General features: G+C 46.3%; 1 protein-coding gene across 2 annotated transcripts in view; it reads right to left on the reverse strand.

The window, feature by feature from the left end:
* Positions 1-7,996: 7,996 nt before the first annotated feature.
* cdc20 (cell division cycle 20 homolog) overlaps positions 7,997-20,414 on the reverse strand; it is a 30,142-nt gene continuing 17,724 nt past the window's right edge. For both annotated transcript variants that reach the window (XM_069939011.1, XM_069939012.1), the window contains exons 9-11: positions 14,612-14,737; positions 8,864-8,981; positions 7,997-8,453 (exon numbers count right to left, since the gene is read on the reverse strand). In XM_069939011.1, coding sequence (XP_069795112.1) covers positions 8,284-8,453; positions 8,864-8,981; positions 14,612-14,737 — 414 coding nt within the window. In that variant the 3' untranslated portion in view covers positions 7,997-8,283. The remainder of the gene's footprint in view (positions 8,454-8,863; positions 8,982-14,611; positions 14,738-20,414) is intronic.

The raw sequence follows: 20,414 nt of genomic DNA on the forward strand, positions 1-20,414 counted from the left end.
GCTTGACCTGGTGAAATATTTGAGCAATTGCATTGTTTTGAATGGAAAGATCAGCTGCAGTAAACAAGTCTCCACCTCCCCATCTGCTAATACCTTTTGCTATTTAGTCTTCCACCCCTTCCACTTGCTGAAGATTTAAAGTGTTTGACTTTTAACTTTTCCTTTCTTTGATGTGGATCTGCAAACATTCAGGATGCCTAAGACTCACTCTTACAATGCCTAACTAATACATTTATATATTTTGCACTCTGCTAAACAGTTTATTAAAGTAATTGAGTAAAAAAAAAAATCAGTAATGTAGTCCTTAATTATGTAAAGTTCACTTTAATCAGGTAATTCTTGTCACTTAGAAAATTTAAATTGGCACCCCAGTTTCTGGTACTGTAACCATGTGACCATTGTAGTTAATGCTCCACCCCCCCCTTCCCTCAAGTTTACTAATGTACTGAATAACATACTCATAAATATAAAGACTCTTACTAGACAGAGATAGGGAGACACTTTGGTAGTCGCCCCAACAGCAAGTGGCACCGGGCCAGCTTTTCATCCTGGGCACCACCATTTTATTGAAACACAACCTTTATTCAAGCTGCAGCTGCAGGCTTTACGCTGGCTGAATGTTTGATCCCATCTTCACCTAGGGTTTGTGTTGCTTCAGAGAGTAGGACAGCACAGGAGTTAGTGCAATGCCTTCACAGCACCAGCAATCAGGACCAGATCTGGAACTGAATCCTATGCTGGAAGGAGTTTGTACTGGGTTTCCACCCCCCCTCCCCCACCCCAGGGGCTCTGGTTTCCTCCCACCCTTCAAAAGGGGTGCAAATTGGGCGGCACGGACTTGTAGGGCCAAATTGGCCTATTACAATGCTGTATGTCTAAATTTAAATACTTAGAATTTTAATCTTATATTAACATTTTATTCTTATTTTAATTTATTTCTTTCCTCAAATTTTTTTGCTAGTTGCTCAAATTCCAGATAGCAAGGGATAGCAACTGTATTTCAAGTCTCCATAGCAATCACAAACAATACTGCTTTCTGGAAAGTTTTACTCATTTTAAAATCTATACCCTCTCTCCTGAACCATTCACTAAAGGGACAATTCTATTTACCATCCCTAAGCCGGTCAAGCCTATTAGTTCAAAGTTTGAGAACGATCCCATCTTCAAGTGTAATTTTGTAGCTCAAACCTTGCATGACTGGAACCAATATTAAATCTTTTCTGCGCATTGATGGTACTTACGGTGACCATTCAGATTTGTGTTCAGCTGTGGACATGTTAATATTCTAAGCATTCAATTTTCTCACTAAGTGTACAGGAGAACCTACCATCTTAATGTTGAACAGCTACTGAAAAGCTATTACATCCAAGGGCAAGGAAGTTCAAAAATAAAATACTGGAAATAGGCAGATTCAATGGAAAGAGAAAGTAGGATCATTACCACTCAGTCAATCCAAACAATTGTATTATTCAAAGCCAAATCTGATAAAATGATATACTACCAAATTAATGTAGTATTTCGCCTTCCCCCCCACCCCCGGCATTACTGAAAGAGATAGTCAATACATTAGCAATTTAGTGAAAAGTTCTCAGGGAGCAGAGCATGCATCTCATATCAAGACCTAACACAAGACCTTAAGGAAAAGGAAGTTGGTAACTGAAACAGATGAAAAGGTATAAAGCATTAAGGAAAAGTTAACATGCATGAGATTGGCATTTTAAGTAAAAGGGAGTGTCAAAACATTGAGGAGGATTTTGCCAAGGTGTGGGACTCCTCATAAAAGATATCGATCGGCAGTTTACTGAGAATTGGGAGAAGAATAATGGTCTCATGAACAATCCAGTGAGGGAAGATTGTCTTAATGGACAAAAAAAGTGGAGCAGAGTGGTTGAATTAATGGTGAAAAAGCTCCCTGCCATTCATTGAGGAATTACCAAGAATTTAATCTAGTAACTACACTGAAGAGAGATTTCAAGTACTGGAGACAATTTTAAGGAGCAGGTGCTCGTCTTGCCCCATTCAACTAAACCCAATACGCGCGCGTGCGCGTTTTTAAAAGTTGTTACAAATGGAATTTCTCATAGCTCTAACAAAAAATTATGGTGTTGTGGCGGCACACTCACTCAGGGGGAACCAGCCCTACTTGTAACGCCACGTGTTGGGGCAGCCCTGGGAAGATGGTGCCGTTGTGGGGGGTCTTACTCACTCAAACCTCCTGCGTGGCACGCGCCCCGGGCAGTGATTGTGACATCATCACGCACATGGTGACTGAACCAAAGCTGCCCTTAAAGGGGCATGCGCCAAATTCAAATAAAACAGTTGTTAACGACCCTCAGTGTGGTGGCTGTGCTTCTTACACTGCTCACCCGCCACATTGGTGACCCTGACGAGCCAAGACATTTTTCTGGACTCTGAACCATGGATTCGGCAGAGGTTGACGCCGTCTCGCTCAAGCTTCCCCGCCTTCTGGACCCACCGCCCGAGGACATGGTTTGGGCAAGCGGAAGCACAGTTCCAGCTTTGAAACATCTCCGCAGACGCCACGATGTTTTACCACGTTGTGAGTGGGCTGGACCAAGACACAGCAGTGAGAGAGGACGACCACATCCACCACCCCCCGGCTGTGGGCAAGTACACCGCCCTCAAAAACATGCTACTGGGGACATTTGGGCTCACCCCCCAGCAACAGGCTTCCAGGCTCCTGCACCTGGACAGGCTCAGAGACCGCAGTCCCTTGGCGCTGATGGACGAAATGCTGGCCCTGGCGGAAGACCACAAGCCTGGTTTTCTCTTCCGTCAAATTTTCCTCGAGCAGATGCCGGAGGACATCCTGCTGCTCCTCACCGATGAGGATTTCTTGGACCCATACAAAGCTGCAGCCTGGGTGGATGCCCTCTGGTGAACGAAGAGGGAGAACAAGACAGCCCTCAACCAGGTGACACGACCGGGAATCATCCGACTGCAAGCCATCCCCAAGACCAAGCCGGAGGAGAGCCAGTCGACCTGGTGTTTCCACCATCAGCGCTGGGGAATTCAAGCCCATAAGTGCTGACGACCCTATGGGTTTCAGGGAAACAACCAGGCCAGCCACCGTTGATGGCTGCGACGGCTGGCCACGTGAACAGCCTCCTTTATGTTACAGACAAATCCACCGGCTGCCACTTTCTGGTGGACATGGGCCGAGTTGAACATCCTACCTCCCACAGTCTTAGAGACTTGAACCCGATCTCGCAGTCCAACCCTGTGGGCAGCCAATGGCTCCACCATCAAGACCTACGGCACCCGTAGGGCACAGATCCAGATTGGCAAGGAAAAATTCCATTGGAGGCTCTTGCTAGCCTCGGTGGGCACCGTGCTGTTGGTGGCTGACTTCCTGAAGGCTCACAGTCTACTAGTCAACATGAAGGGCAAGAGGCTGGTCAACACTCGCACGTTCCACTCCATATGATTGGACATGGCAGATGCCTGCAAGCCAGAAATCGACGCCGCCAGCAATGAGTTCTCCAACAGCCTCCACGAGATCCCCGCCATCTTGGAGCCACGTTTTGATGCTGCCTGCCCCAGCACGAGGTCTTCCACCACATCGCCATGCAAGGCCCCCTGCTGCATGGTACGCTCAGATGGCTGCCACCCGAAAAGCTCCAGCAGGCGAAGGAGGAGTTTTCCAGAATACAGGAACTGGGAATTGTCCGACGCTTGGACAGTGCCTGGGCATTGTCGCTCCACATGGTCCCGAAATCACCTGGGGCTGGAGGCCATGCAGGGTCTACTGTCGGTTGAACAATGCAACCTGGTTCCTGACAGGTACCCGGTTCCCCAGATACAGGACTTCTCCTCCAACCTTCACGGCGCATAGGTTTTCTCCAAAGTGGACCTCGTGTGGGGATAGCATCAGATTCCAGTGCACCCAGACAATGTGGGTAAAATGGCCATTATCACCAGCTTCAGCTTCTGAGTTCCTCCGCATGCAGAATGCAGCCCAGATGTTCCAGCACCTCATGGATGCGGTGGAAAAGGACCTTGACTTTGTGTTCATCTACCTGGACGATATACTGATTGTCAGTTGTAACCATGAGGAGCACAAACCCCACTTCCACATCTTGTTTGTCCAGCTGGCAGATTTTGGCCTTACAGTCAATGTGGCCAAATGCCAGTTCGGCAAGGAGTCCCTCCAATTCCTGGGGCATCCCAGTGCTGGAAAAGCTGGCGGTCATCCAAACTTTCCCCAAACCCTCCACCCTTAAAGGCCTGCAGGAGTTCGTAGGGATGGTGAACTTTTACCATTGGTTCATCCCCGGGGCTGCCTGTACCATGCACCCATTGTTCGCGCTGATGGCCACCAAATAAAAAAACATCCTGGCCAGCAGCAATTGTGTGGGGGGGGGGGTCCTGGAACAATGGCTTTATGGACAATGGGGCCCGCTGGCCTTTTCAGCAAGTAGCTGCAACCGCCAGAGCTCAAATACAGTGCCTTCAACCAGGCACTGTACTTGGCCATCCGCCATTTTCGCTACTTCCTGGATGACAGCCTTCATGGACCACAAGCCCCTCACCCAGACACTGGCGATAGCCAAGGACCCGTGGACCGCCAGACAACAGCGCCACCTCTCGTATGTGTCGGAGTTCACTACCGACATCCGGCAAAGGGAAGGCAAGGATAATGTCATGGCAGATGCACTCTCATGCCCAGCCATCAACACGCTCGCCCCCGAGTTGGACTAAGCACAACTAGCCCAGGCCCAGTGAACCGACGCAGACACAAGCCCTGTGGACCACCATCTCAGGCCTCTAACTCAAGGACATCCAAGTACCCAACAGCCTGGACACGCTGCTCTGACATTTCAACAGGTCTGGAAGTCCCACCAAACTGGAGAGTGAGAGTCTTCAGTCTGGTACATGACCTCGTTCACCCTGTGGTAAAGATGGCCGTGTGGATGGTCGTGGAGTGGTTCATGTGGCACGGGCTTAAGAAAGAGGTGGCAGAGCTGGCCAGGAACTGCTCCAGATGCCAGACCTCCAAGGTCCACCGGCACACTCAGGCTCCCATCCAGGACTTTAAATCGGCGGCTCACAGGCTTCAGCACATCCACGTAGATGCCGTTGGCCCCTTGCCGGTGTCCAGGGAGGCACGTTACCTACTCATGGTGGTGGACCGAGCCACGAGATGTGCGCCAGGACTCTGGTCAGCCAGTGAATCGCCCGGTTCGGGGTTCTGGTGCACATTACCAGTGACGGGTGCCCATTTCACATCTGCTCTGTGGACCAAAATGGCGAAAATCCTGGGAGTCAAGCTCCACCATACCACGGCCTACCATCTGCAGTGCAACGGTTTGGTGGAGAGGTTCCACCAGCACCTTAATTTCTCGCTCATGGCCAGACTCACCGGCCCGGACTGGGCAGATGAACTACCGTGGGTCCTCCTCAGGATCAGGGCAGCACCCAAGGAGGGCCTGCAAGCCTCGGCAGCAGAAATGGTATACGGCACACCACTCTCCCTGCCCGACGAGTTCTTCGGCCCGGAACCCGACACTGCACCGGGGGATACTGACCTCCACAAGAGACTGGCCTTTCTGCTCCCCCACCCCCAGCGCACCACGGGACTTGGCCAGCCCACTCCCCCAAGGAACTCTACTCTGCCCAATTAGTGTTTGTTCGGAGAGGACTGCAGGCGGCTCTGCTACAGCACCCATACGAGGGTCTGTACAAGGTCCTACACCGGACCAGCGGAACCTTCACACTGGACGTTGGGGGAAGGGAGGAACTTTTCACGGTGTCACAGCCAGTGCAGATGGCCAGGCCCAAATGTCAGGGCCACTGCCCAAGCTACGAGACGCATAGCTGGTTCTGGGGGGTGGGTTGTGTGGCGGCGCACTCGCTCAGGGCGAACCGGCCCCACTTGTAATGCCACGTGGCAGGGCAGCCCTGGGAAGATGGCGCAGTTGGGGGTTCTTCTTCACTCAAGCCTCCTGCATGGCACGAGTCCCAGGCAGCGATTGTGACATCACGCACGTGGTGACTGAACCAACGTTGCTCTTAAAGGGGCATGCACCAAATTCAAAGAAAATAGTCGTTAACGACCCTCAGCGTGGTGGCTGTACTTTACACTACTCACCTGCCACAGTATAATCAAATAGCCAGCCACTAGCAGTTCCCAAGCAAGGTCAATTAAAGTTAGCTTAATTACTACAGGTACACTAAAGTCAGGCTTTTAAAGTTCATTGCTGTTATGAAGTGTTTCTTACCTTCCAAAATTATTCCTGAAATGTTTCAAATAATTAAGTACTATGATCACGATTGATACTGATCCAATGTCAGAGATGATGTTGGAATAGCCAGGATACTGCTTCTTTCAAACAAGGCTGGAGAGGATGCAAAAACAAGCATCTGTTAGACATCTTCTCCTCTCCACATCCCTTCTTTCCCCCCATCCTGGTACATACCCACATAACTCACACCTTGTCTCACCAATATTTAGGGCCACAGTCATTCCAATTGAAGCAAGAGTTTACCTCTGAATGTGAGGGGACATTAATGTAATTGCTGTAATTGTAATTGCTCAACATCCGGGAGACTGGCTGCAGATTGGAAGATCTTTGAGCATCTTCAGTCTGTCCGCTGCCAGAGGCCAACCAATTTGCTTACACACAAATTGTCACACTGTCAGTCTACGGCCTGATGTACCATCAAGTTCAGGGCTCTCATAAATTTGAGGGATACCTTGTATTCCATCTCAGCACTCAGATGGCGTCAGTATTGACTCCTCCAATTCATTAACCTCACATCTCCCAAACCCCTTCCATCAGAGCTTTCTACCCCTCTGCTCTCATTTTCTTTTTCTATCCTCCCACCTGTATCCACTGGTCAGCCCCTCACTCTGCTTACTTTAAACATCAGCCCAATTTTCAGTCCTCAAAGTGGTCAGGCCCAAATTGTCAACTTCCTTTTACTCTGCATGCTACATGACCTATTCAGTTTCTCTGGCATTTGGGAAATGCACTAGACCACCCGAGCATCTGCAGGGTTTTTCTTCCATTTGTTCTGAAAGTGGTCCACCCCACACATCCTTGCATGGAAATTGATTTATCATCAAATCTGACTCAAAAAAGTTTGCTAATTTAGTTGAGTTTTCAGTACTTTAAAAAAAAATCACAAAATAGGTTAAAAAAAAAATACCAGTTTAAAATGGGCACCACCTGGTGGCCAGTTTGCCAATCGTGCAATGTGCAATCTCAAGCATCTGGCAAATGCTTATCTGGCATCTACCAATCCCCATAGATGCTGCATACTGGGGGGGGCTTTTACTATATAATGAAAAAGGACACCATCAGTTTTAATAGTTGGTGATTTGTGAGGAAATTCCCAATTTCCTCCTGACAATTCTCAAGAATTCTCATGAAAAAGACTTGCCCTTCTAATGTTTTACATTCAATACAGATGTTTTCAGAGTGAATATTATGTTTCAAAATGTCGTGATCTTTGATTGTTAACTTATGACATTCATCAGATATTTTCAATTTATTTTTGCAATTATTGACTGTTTCCAAATAAATCCTTTGCAAAGAACAAAAAGGCTTGAAAATCAAAGTTATAGGCAAATTAAAAATAGAATGCTGGAGTAACTCAGCATGTCAAAGTGAGCCCAAAACATTGGCAATATATCTTTCTTTGCTAAATAAAGTACATTGTCTGATCTGCTGAGTTTCTCCAGCATTGTATTTTTCCTTCAGTGTCTGCAGACTTGCGTGTTTTACTGAGTTATAAGGGCAAATCAGCACACTGCATGAAGTGTAAGCGAATAGAATGTGCATAGTAAATAGATGCAAATTCTATCAGGTGATTCAAGTTTGCCCAAATGCGAATTTAAATCTCAAATCGGATTTTGACAGTCATGTAATATGCTCTGGTATGACAAACAATGCAAATCCACCATTAGCTTCACCCGTTAAAAATAGAAATGTCACAAGGTGGCACCATTCACAACGACACTGCACAGAGCTTGCAGAAAACCAAGTTTATTGAAAACAAAATGTTATTTAAAAGATTAAATAAGAGCAGGAACACTACAACCTTAAAACATTTCTTTATATGCAATTTTAAAAACTTATGTACAAGAAATAAAAAAAATACTGTGGGAATTATTGTTCATGCAAAAAATTTCCAAACAAGCACAACTAGATAATGCACCAGTTTCTCTCTTTTGCAAATTGTATTTCTCCAATGTTCCTTTCAAAGTCCATCTTGCAAATCTTCACGATGCGATCGGCTATCACCAACCCACGCATTTTATCGAATGCCGTGGTGCAGCACACTGGTCTGATTTGTGGCTGCTTTTTTCTTCTTTGCTGCATCCACGGCAAAGCACTTCCAGATACGAATGGTTTCGTCTGCAGCCACCGAGCACACGGCAGTTCCATCTGGACTTAAAGTCAGATCTAGCACACGAGCCTGATGTCCTACATTAGAAACAAGATGACTTGCATTAGACCATGTAATAGTTCTGCTTTCAATCATTAGGTACCTCGTTACCGAAGTGAAATTGAAAGTTTAAAATAAAATTTTCAAAGCTTAAAACGTTGCTATCCGACAATGATATGCCAATTTAATTGTCCAGAACTTCTCCAAAGGCGAGCGCGATAGATTTAGTTCCACTTCCCACAAATTTCGTACTTTCAGAATCTTGTCCACATTTGTATCTGGCAGTGCATTCGAAACTAACCAAAATTTTTCTCATGTCACTTGGCATGGCCAAGTGCATCTAGATATTTAAACTGTTCTTATTGGACCAATGGGAAGAAAGACCTTCTAAAAACAAATTTAACCAGAGAATTAAAGTTGTAGGAGATATTACATTTAAAATTTGTACCTTTGAGTTCAGCAACCTTGGTCAAGTTTGGATATTTCCAGATTACCAATTGATTCTGTGAAAATCCATGTCCTGACACTATTTCTTTGTATTCTGTTGACCAGACTATTGCACAGACCTTGGTGGGAAAATCATACAAGGAATCAAATCCAAAACGTGCAAAGGATAATTACATAAAAACAAAGTCAAAGAGTCATAGTTCTACAGAATGTAAACAAGACTTCAGTCATACCGCCCATATGAAACCAACTAGTCTGATCTGCCCATGTCACTGCAAGCATTTCCATGCACTATTGAAATGTCTTCTAAAATGTTACAATTATCCCTGCCTCTACCACTTCCTCTGGCAGCTTGTTCCATGCACTTAACATCCTCTGAAAGTGAAAATCCTCGGGTCCCTCTTAAACCCTTCCCCTCACCTTAAATCTGTGCCCTTCTGATTTTAGATTCCTCTAGGCCCGGCGGGAATAGACAATGGGTATTTACTTCCAGTTCTTATTTTTAAATCCAGAATTGCACACAACTTCAAGTATAGTCTCACCAGCATTTAGTGGTTCTAAAATGACATCCCAACTCCTAAACTCCATGGCCTAATCAAAGGCAAGCACACCCAACACCCTTTTCACTACTGTCTACCCATGTCATCAAGTTCATGGGACGACATACCTGTATCTGCAACTCTGTTCTGTTGTCTATTCCTCCCACTATAGAACACACTCGCACTAGATGTGATGTATCCTATGTGTACGCAAAAAATACAAAACAGAGACAAGAAAACTACTAAGCACAGTACTTCTCAATCATGGGACATAGTCCTTCAAATGCAATGGAAGACGTTTCTTGCATTTAGATCTCCTTGGCGATGAAAGACAGGAATTTCAGAACAATCCTTCAGTCTTTCTGGGGAAACTTTTGGGCTCCCAGGAGAAAGTATAATTTCCTCGTCGGCTGATCCTAGATATTGTTTAGTTACTGTTGGGACATCCACTGGCAGCTCATCACTCTCCCGTGTACCCTTCTCGTCTGTGCCAAACCTGCACCCAGTTTACCAGGCATCACTGAAACAGATAACTTTTCCTTATTGGCATAAACCCACTCAATTTGGTGCATCAGAGATCATGCACCTCGGAAACAGACCCTGGATTTCATGGCTTTCAATTCGTCAATGTGTCGTTTCCACATCATTTCTCCCACCAGTACAGAATATGAATATGGGCTCAACTTTCCCCCCCCCCATAGCACACCTCTTATCCAGGTTTCTTTATTCTCTCTAAATCTCTCACCAAAACTTTTCCAGCTTCTAGTACTCGTTAGTTTACCAAGAGATCCTGATTGCTGGATAAGAAGCCCCATGTTTGGGTGTACCACAAAGAGTACGGTTCTCAAGTTGCATCTAAACAACAGTTCTACCAGCATGCGTTTTGTTGTAGAGTGCAGATTTTCCTGCGTAATAACAGAAAATTTGCAATCCTGTGATGCATGTTATGTTCAAAGACTTCCGGGCCTTCATGGATTTTTAAAAAAATCTATACAATACATTCCGCTTCTCCACTGGTACTTGAATGATAGGGTGCTTATGTGCCTTAAATTGTTTTTTTGTAGATCCATTGTCAGAGACCAGTTCTATTGGCAAACCGTACATTGTGAAAATACTTAGTCTCTCAATTGTGTTTTTTTCTGCTGTTGTCCATATTTGGGATACTATAGGCCATCTTCCGACAGGCCTCTCGGACCGAATCATGTCCATGCGACTCCCACTTCAAAACAAGCGTCACATCACCCTCATCAGTGTCTATGCTCCAACCCTCCAGGCGGAACCAGCAGAAAAGAACAAGTTCTACACCGACCTGCGCAACCTCATCCAACGTACCCCTACAGCCGACAAGGTTGTCATCCTGGGCGACTTCAACGCTCGTGTCGGCAAAGACTCAGAAACCTGGCCAGGAATCCTGGGCAAGCATGGCGTCGGCAAGTGCAACGACAATGGGCGCCTCCTGTTGGAGCTCTGCGCAGAACAGCGACTTGTCATTACAAACACCCTTTTTCAGCAGAGGGACAGCCTTAAGACCACCTGGATGCATCCCCGATCCAAACACTGGCACCTCCTGGACTACATCCTGGTGCGAGAAAGTGACAAACAAGATGTGCTCCACACCAGGGTCATGTCTAGCGCGGAATGCCACACTGACCACCGGCTGGTTCGCTGCAAGCTCAACCTTCACTTCAAGCCAAAGCCCAGGAACATTAAAGCCCCCAGAAAGAGGTTCAATGTTGGAAACCTGCAGTCAGACGAAGCGAGAGGAAACTTCCAGGCAAACCTCAAAGCAAAGCTCGACGTTGCAACCCGCCTCACAGACCCGTCCCCTGAAACCCTCTGGGATCAGTTGAAGACTACCATACTGCAATCCACTGAAGAGGTACTGGGCTTCTCCTCCAGGAAAAACAAGGACTGGTTTGACGAAAACAGCCAGGAAATCCAGGAGCTGCTGGCAAAGAAGCGAGCTGCCCACCAGGCTCACCTTACAAAGCCGTCCTGTCCAGAGAAGAATCAAGCCTTCCGTCGCGCATGCAGCCATCTTCAGCACAAACTCCGGGAGATCCAAAATGAGTGGTGGACTAGCCTCGCCAAACGAACACAGCTCAGCGCGGACATTGGCGACTTCAGGGGTTTCTACGAGGCTCTAAAGGCTGTGTACGGCCCCTCACCCCAAGTCCAAAGCCCGCTGCGCAGCTCAGACGGCAAAGTCCTCCTCAGCGACAAGATCTCCATCCTCAACCGATGGTCAGAACACTTCCAATCTCTTTTCAGTGCCAACCGCTCAGTCCAAGATTCCGCCCTGCTCCAGCTCCCTCAACAGCCCCTAAGGCTAGAGCTGGATGAGGTTCCCACCCTGGATGAGACATATAAGGCAATCGAACAACTGAAAAGTGGCAAAGCAGCAGGTATGGATGGAATCCCCCCAGAAGTCTGGAAGGCTGGCGGAAAAACTCTGCATGCCAAACTGCATGAGTTTTTCAAGCTTTGTTGGGACCAAGGTAAACTGCCTCAGGATCTTCGTGATGCCACCATCATCACCCTGTACAAAAACAAAGGCGAGAAATCAGACTGCTCAAACTACAGGGGAATCACGTTGCTCTCCATTGCAGGCAAAATCTTCGCTAGGATTCTACTAAATAGAATAATACCTAGTGTCGCCGAGAATATTCTCCCAGAATCACAGTGCGGCTTTCGCGCAAACAGAGGAACCACTGACATGGTCTTTGCCCTCAGACAGCTACAAGAAAAGTGCAGAGAACAACTCTACATCACCTTTGTTGACCTCACCAAAGCCTTCGACACCGTGAGCAGGAAAGGGCTTTGGCAAATACTAGAGCGCATCGGATGTCCCCCAAAGTTCCTCAACATGATTATCCAACTGCACGAAAACCAACAAGGTCGGGTCAGATACAGCAATGAGCTCTCTGAACCCTTCTCCATTAACAATGGCGTGAAGCAAGGCTGTGTTCTCGCACCAACCCTCTTTTCAATCTTCTTCAGCATGATGCTGAACCAAGCCATGAAAGACCCCAACAATGAAGACGCTGTTTACATCCGGTACCGCACGGATGGCAGTCTCTTCAATCTGAGGCGCCTGCAAGCTCACACCAAGACACAAGAGAAACTTGTCCGTGAACTACTCTTTGCAGATGATGTCGCTTTAGTTGCCCATTCAGAGCCAGCTCTTCAGCGCTTGACGTCCTGCTTTGCGGAAACTGCCAAAATGTTTGGCCTGGAAGTCAGCCTGAAGAAAACTGAGGTCCTCCATCAGCCAGCTCCCCACCATGACTACCAGCCCCCCCCACATCTCCATCGGGCACACAAAACTCAAAACGGTCAACCAGTTTACCTATCTCGGCTGCACCATTTCATCAGATGCAAGGATCGACAATGAGATAGACAACAGACTCGCCAAGGCAAATAGCGCCTTTGGAAGACTACACAAAAGAGTCTGGAAAAACAACCAACTGAAAAACCTCAAAGATAAGCGTATACAGAGCCGTTGTCATACCCACACTCCTGTTCGGCTCCGAATCATGGGTCCTCTACCGGCACCACCTACGGCTCCTAGAACGCTTCCACCAGCGTTGTCTCCGCTCCATCCTCAACATCCATTGGAGCGCTTTCATCCCTAACGTCGAAGTACTCGAGATGGCAGAGGTCGACAGCATCGAGTCCACGCTGCTGAAGATCCAGCTGCGCTGGATGGGTCACGTCTCCAGAATGGAGGACCATCGCCTTCCCAAGATCGTGTTATATGGCGAGCTCTCCACTGGCCACCGTGACAGAGGTGCACCAAAGAAAAGGTACAAGGACTGCCTAAAGAAATCTCTTGGTGCCTGCCACATTGACCACCGCCACTGGGCTGATAACGCCTCAAACCGTGCATCTTGGCGCCTCACAGTTTGGCGGGCAGCAACCTCCTTTGAAGAAGACCGCAGAGCCCACCTCACTGACAAAAGGCAAAGGAGGAAAAACCCAACACCCAACCCCAACCAACCAATTTTCCCCTTGCAACCGCTGCAATCATGTCTGCCTGTCCCGCATCGGACTTGTCAGCCACAAACGAGCCTGCAGCTGACGTGGACTTTTTACCCCCTCCATAAATCTTCGTCCGCGAAGCCAAGCCAAAGAAGATAGGCCATCTACCACAATCAGAAAGGTTTTGTCCATGAATGGACCAGCAAAATCAATGAGAATCCCATGCCGGGGTGTGAAGGCCATTTCCAGGGGTTAGCTCCAGCTGGGGGCGGGGGGGGGGGGGGGGGGTGTGCTTCATGCTGCATTTCTTGGCAAACATGCCATCTTCTCACGGTCTGTTCCATGTCCATTGACGGCCACCCGACATGCATGCACACTAGGGACTTCATTAGGATCATCTCGGGATGATTGTTGTGGAGTTTGGCTAGCAGGGTTGTTTGCCATTTCTTCAGAATGTTTGTTCTTATTCTCCGCAATAAACAACACTATTCAGTTGCTATTGCGTCGCATATATTAAGGTTTTAATTCAGACCTAATCCTCAGGCTTCAGACCATCCGTTTAACGTGAAGTTAAACTTCAGGATCTTCGATAGGGTCATCTCATTTCGGACCCCTTTACTGATAGTTTTTTTTTTGCTGTAATTGGCAAATGTCGAAGTTGCTCTTGATTAATGGCGGTGGTCTCTGCTGTCCAGTTGGTCTCTGCTCTCCATTTGCTCTGTCTCTGGTAGAGGTAGACGCAACAAAGCAGCCGCATGCCAGTTTTCCTTCCCTGGACTAGGTTTTAAATCATAATCGTATGCTGCATTGCCCATCTTTGAATTATTGCGCCCGCTAATACCGGAATGCCTTTCTTCGGGCCCAAGGTTAAACTCAGCTGCTTGTCTGTCACCAAGGTGAACTTTCTACCATATAGGTATTAATGAAATCTTTTGACACCAAGAATTATGGCCAGTCCTTCCTTTTCCTGTTGTGCACAATTCTATTTCTAAGGTGTTAAAGAGCAAGCAGCCTAAGCTGCAGGTTGTAGTTTTTCTGTGACTGGTGACAATACCTGCTCTAAATCCATTGGTGACACATCGACTACCAGGGTCACTTCTTTGCTTGGGTCGAAGTGAATGAGAGCATCATCTTTAGAGGTCAGCATTTTCTTCAACTGCTAAGTTTTTTTTTCTGTAGTCCAACACCATTGTTGATCCTTCATTAATTCAACTGAACTGCGCACTAACCTGTGAACGAGTATCCATAGCATTCAAACACGATCCAGAATTGGCATTCCAAAGGCGAATGAATCGGTCACTGGTTCCACCACCACTCGCAAGGATATTTGCTTGCCAAGGGCACCAGGCAACTGCCTATAGAAACATGAAGCAGTTTAAATATGAATTAAGTTAGCTGCACAAGATCTTGTCAAGATGACAATAGACAATAGGAGCTGGAGTAGGCCATTTGGCCCGTCGGGCCAGCACCGCCATTTTAGATCATGGCTGATCATTACCATCAGTACCCCTTTCCAGCCTTATCCCCATAACCCTTAACTCCATTACCCACAAGAGTCTTATCTAACTCTCTTTTGAACATAGTCAGCGAATCCGCCTCTACCACCCTCTGTGGCAGAGCATTCCACAGATTCACACTTCTCTGGGTAAAAAAATGAAATTTCCAAGCAGTTTCCTGAATTGCATTAGTCAAGAGCCATGCCAAGAGTGCCCATGCTTAACTGAAGAGCAGCCACGTACAGTGGACTGAGAAATATCTAAATAACTAAAGAGTGTGGATAAATTTGGATTGCTTTTTCTAGTGTTGGAAGCCAATAATCAGAAATTATACAAAATTACCAGAGGAACTGATAGGGTAGGCCATGGGTACAAAGTAAGGGTGGCGTGAAGTTTAAAAGTTATACACTCACACGCACAAAATGGTAGAAGCAGATACAAAGGCGACATTCAAGTCGCATCAAGACAGACATGCACGTACAGGGATTGGAGGAGATGGACCTTGTACTGCCAGAGAGAACTAGTTTTGACTGGGATCATGGCTGGTGCAGACAGTGGGCAAAGGATGAACAAAGGTGAAGAGGCTTGAAAGGTCTGGCAGCATGCCTGGAGAGAAGTGGTGAAAGTTTTAGGCCAGGATAATTGATTGGGGGCCCTGACCTGAAACATTCTCTTCATTGACAATGTCTGACCTGCTAAGTCCCTCTAGCTTCTCTTTGTTCACTCAAGATTCCAACATGTGGAATCTTTGTGTTTTTTAGAGGACCAAAGGGTCTATTCCGGTGCTGTGTGTGTACGTATTTGTTTTGTTAGGAGAAAAGTTAAGCAAATACATGCAACTGCTCACAGACAGTTTACCGTTTTAGATAAAACCACTCAAGAGATATTAGGCCAGATAACCAAGAGGTCAGTTTTGAAGAAATCAAAGCAGGTGACTAGATTTTTAGTGTAAGAATCTAAAACAATTCCATTCAATTTCAATGTTAAAAAAAAGATGGAAGGCAGCAAAACTTTTACTTCAAAATAATTTTGATTATAGTTCAGGATTAAAGATCCAAAACAGAGGAACAAAAACAGCATCAGACAAAATATTCATCAGTTGAAAGGATGATATAGTGAAAATGACAAGGGAGGAAGCAAAATATTGGATCTTGAAAATGCATGGCATTTAAGACCCAACTGAACTTCAGGAAGAACATTGTAAATTGAAGGCTAGTTAGAACCATAGAACACTACGGCTCTGAAGCAGGCCCCTTTGACCCTTCTAGTCTGTGCCAAACCTGCACCCAGTTTATAGCTCTCCATACCTCTCCCATCTATGTACCACTGAGTCTGCATTCATCACCTCAGCTGGCAACTTGTTCCACACTCCCCACCACTCTCTGTGTGAAGAGGTTCCCTCTTATATTCCCCCTAAACTTCCTCTTTCACCCTCAACCCATGTCCTCCAGTTTGTATCTCACCTACCCTCGGTGGAAAAAGCCCATCTACATTTACTGTCTATCCCCCTCAATTTTAAATACCTCTATCAAATCTCCCCCCATTCTTCAATGCTCCATGAAATAAAATCCTAACCGGTTTAATCTTTCCCTGTAACTCAGCTCCTGAAATCTAGACAAGATCCAAGTAATTCTTCTCTGCATTCTTTGTATCTTATTGACATCTTTCCTATAGTGACCAAAACTGCACATAATACTCCAAATTTGGCCTCACCAATGTCTAGTACAACTTCACCATAACATCCCAACTCCTATACTTAATACTTTGATTTATGAAGGCCAATATGCCAAAAACTCTCTTTACAACCTTATCCACCTATAATGCCACTTTTGGGGAATTATGTATCTGTATTCCTAGGTCTCTCTGTTCTACTGCACTCCTTTCACTGTATACATCCTTTCTTGGTTTGTCCAAGACCTCACACTTGTCTGCATTAAATTCTATTTTCCACTTTTCATCCAATTTTTCCAGCTGGTCCAGATCTCCCCTCCTTTGCTGTCCACAACACTTCTGATATTAGTGTCATCTGCATACATGCTGATCCAATTGACCAGATTGACATCAATATCAATGATCTGGATGATAAACAAGTCCCAGCACCAATCCCTGAGGCACATCACAAGCCTCCAGCCAGAGAAGCAATCATACATCACTACATATTTCTCCCATCCCTACTTCACTATGAATGCCTAGCCTCTGAACCTTCCTAACTAACCTCCCATGTGGGACCTTGTCAAAGGCCTTACTAAAGTCCATGTAGACAACATCTAGCCTTCCCTTCATCAACATTCCTGGTAACCTCAAAAAACTCAAGATTGGTTAAACACTACCTACGAGGCACAAAGCCATATTCGCTATTGCTAATCAGGTTCTGGCTATACAAATAATTGTATATCCAATCTCTTACCACCTTCCATTAATTTACTGACTACTGACATCAGGCTCGCCGGCATCTAATTTCCAAGGTTACTTTTGGAGCCATTTTAAACTACAGGACAACATGAGCTACCCTCTTATCTTCTGGCACCACACCCGCATCTTAGGACATGTTAAATATTTCTGCCAAAATCCCTGAAATTTCTACTCCGTCCTCCCTTAAGGACAGAGGGAATGTCATGTCAGGCCCTGGGGATTTATCCATCCTTATTTGCTTTAAAGACAGCAAGCACCTCCTCTTTAATGTGTATTGGTTCCAAGGTCTCATTGCTTGTTTTCCTCAATTCCCATACTGTCCGTTTCCTGAGTGAATACTGATGATAAAGCCATTTAAAACCTCCCCCATCTCTTTTGGCTCCATACAAAGGCAATCACTCTGATCTTCAAAGGCACAATTTTGTCCCTGACTATCCTTTTATTTTAATGTTTTAATTCACATTGTCTGCCAAAGCAACCTAGACTTCTGCCTTCCTGATTTTTGTTTTGAGGTTTTTATTGTATTTTTATACCCCTCCTGCTTTGCGGAAACTGCCAAAATGTTTGGCCTGGAAGTCAGCCTGAAGAAAACTGAGGTCCTCCATCAGCCAGCTCCCCACCATGATTACCAGCCCCCCCACATCTCCTTCGGGCACACAAAACTCAAAACGGTCAACCAGTTTACCTACCTCGGCTGCACCATTTCATCAGATGCAAGGATCGACAATGAGATAGACAACAGACTCGCCAAGGCAAATAGTGCCTTTGGAAGACTACACAAAAGAGTCTGGAAAAACAACCAACTGAAAAACCTCACAAAGATAAGCGTATACAGAGCCGTTGTCATACCCACACTCCTGTTCGGCTCCGAATCATGGGTCCTCTACCGGCACCACCTACGGCTCCTAGAACGCTTCCACCAGCATTGTCTCCGCTCCATCCTCAACATCCATTGGAGCGCTTACATCCCTAACGTCGAAGTACTCGAGATGGCAGAGGTCGACAGCATCGAGTCCACGCTGCTGAAGATCCAGCTGCGCTGGATGGGTCACGTCTCCAGAATGGAGGACCATCGCCTTCCCAAGATCGTGTTATATGGCGAGCTCTCCACTGGCCACCGTGACAGAGGTGCACCAAAGAAAAGGTACAAGGACTGCCTAAAGAAATCTCTTGGTGCCTGCCACATTGACCACCGCCACTGGGCTGATAACGCCTCAAACCGTGCATCTTGGCGCCTCACAGTTTGGCGGGCAGCAACCTCCTTTGAAGAAGACCGCAGAGCCCACCTCACTGACAAAAGGCAAAGGAGGAAAAACCCAACACCCAACCCCAACCAACCAATTTTCCCCTTGCAACCGCTGCAATCGTGTCTGCCTGTCCCGCATCGGACTTGTCAGCCACAAACGAGCCTGCAGCTGACGTGGACTTTTTACCCCCTCCATAAATCTTCGTCCGCGAAGCCAAGCCAAAGAAAAAATACCCCTCAAGTAACTCATTTGCTTCATGTTGCCTACCCCTGCTAAACACCTCTCTCTTCTTCCAAACCAGATCCCAATATGCCTTCAAAACAATGTTCCCTATGCTTGCTAACCTTGCCTGTAATCCTGACAGGAACAAAATTTTACCTTTAAAGGTCCACTTACCTCACACATTGCCCGAAAACAACTTACCTTAATGCATGCATTCTAGATCTTTTCTCATTTCCTCAAAATTAGCTTTTCTCCAAATTAGAATCTGAAGCCAAGGTCCAGACCTACCCTTCTCCATAATTAACTTGAAATTAATGGCATTATGATTATTGGACCCAAAATGTTCCCGACACATACCTCTCACCTGTCCTGTCTCATTCCCTAAAAGGAGATTCAATATTGCATTCTTTCTAGTTGACATCTCTATTCTGATTAGAAAACTTTCCTAAATACATTGGACAAACTCCAAGCCATCCAACCCTTATGGAAATTCCATATGTTGAAAATTAAAATCTATCACAACCTTGTTTTCCTGCAGCTATCTGCCATCTCTGCCAATTTGGTCCTCCAATTTTCATTGACTATTGGGCAGCTATAATACAACCCCAGGAGTGTCGTCATATTTTCCCCCATTCCTCATCTCCACCCATGTAGCCTCAGTAGACGACCAGCTGGTCTGTTCTGCCTGAGCACAGCTGTGATATTTTCTCTGACCAGCAATGCCATTCCTCCACCTTTAAACCCCCCCACCCTCCTTCTATCACATCAAAAGCAACAGAAGCCCAGAAAAATCCTGCCCCTCCTGCAACCGTTTCTCTAATAGCCACAATTTCATAATTCCACGTGCCAATCCATGCTGTAAGATCATCTGTTTTTCTACAATACTCCTTGGTTTGAAATACTGTAGATGCACTTTAGAAAATTTCTACCACAAACAACCTGTTGACTTTGTGCAATTTTCACATCTTTTCCCTCCTCTGCTCCGGCACTGATTCCCATCACCTTCAACTCTAATTTAAACCCATCGGAGCAGTACTAACAAACCTTCCCACAAGGTTATTAGCCTTTTTCTCTCCTCCCCCACCACCCTCCAGTTCAGATGCAAACCATCTTGTGCCACTTTCACTGCAAGAGATCTCATGATACAGAACCCTGAAGCCCTCCTTCCAGCACCATGTCTTTAGCCATGTGTTAAGCTGCTTTATCCTCCTATTTCTAACCTCACTTGCAGCAATTCTGAGATCACAACCCTGAAGGTCTTGTCCTTCAATCTCACGCCCAACTCCCCTTGCAAGACCTCCTCACCTTTCCTACCCATGTCATTGGTCTCTATATGGACCATGACATCTGGCTGTGCTCCCTCCCTCCTGAGAATACCTTGAATCCTGGAACCAGGGAGGCAATGTACCATCCAGGATACTCTGTTTTCCACAGAACTTCTTATTTGTCCCTCTAACTATGGAACCCCCTAACCACTACAGCTCTTTTCTTTTCCACAGGACTAGACTCCATGCCAGAGACCTGATCACTGTGGCTTGTGCCTGGCAGGTAGTCCCCCAACAGCATCCAAAATGGTATAGTTATATTGAGTTATATTGAGGGGAACCGCCACAGGGGTGACCTGCATTGCCTGCTTGTTCCCTTTCCCTCTCCTG

This window comes from Narcine bancroftii, chromosome 5 (assembly GCF_036971445.1).
Source record: "Narcine bancroftii isolate sNarBan1 chromosome 5, sNarBan1.hap1, whole genome shotgun sequence".
In the NCBI taxonomy this organism is placed as follows: Eukaryota; Metazoa; Chordata; class Chondrichthyes; order Torpediniformes; family Narcinidae; genus Narcine; species Narcine bancroftii.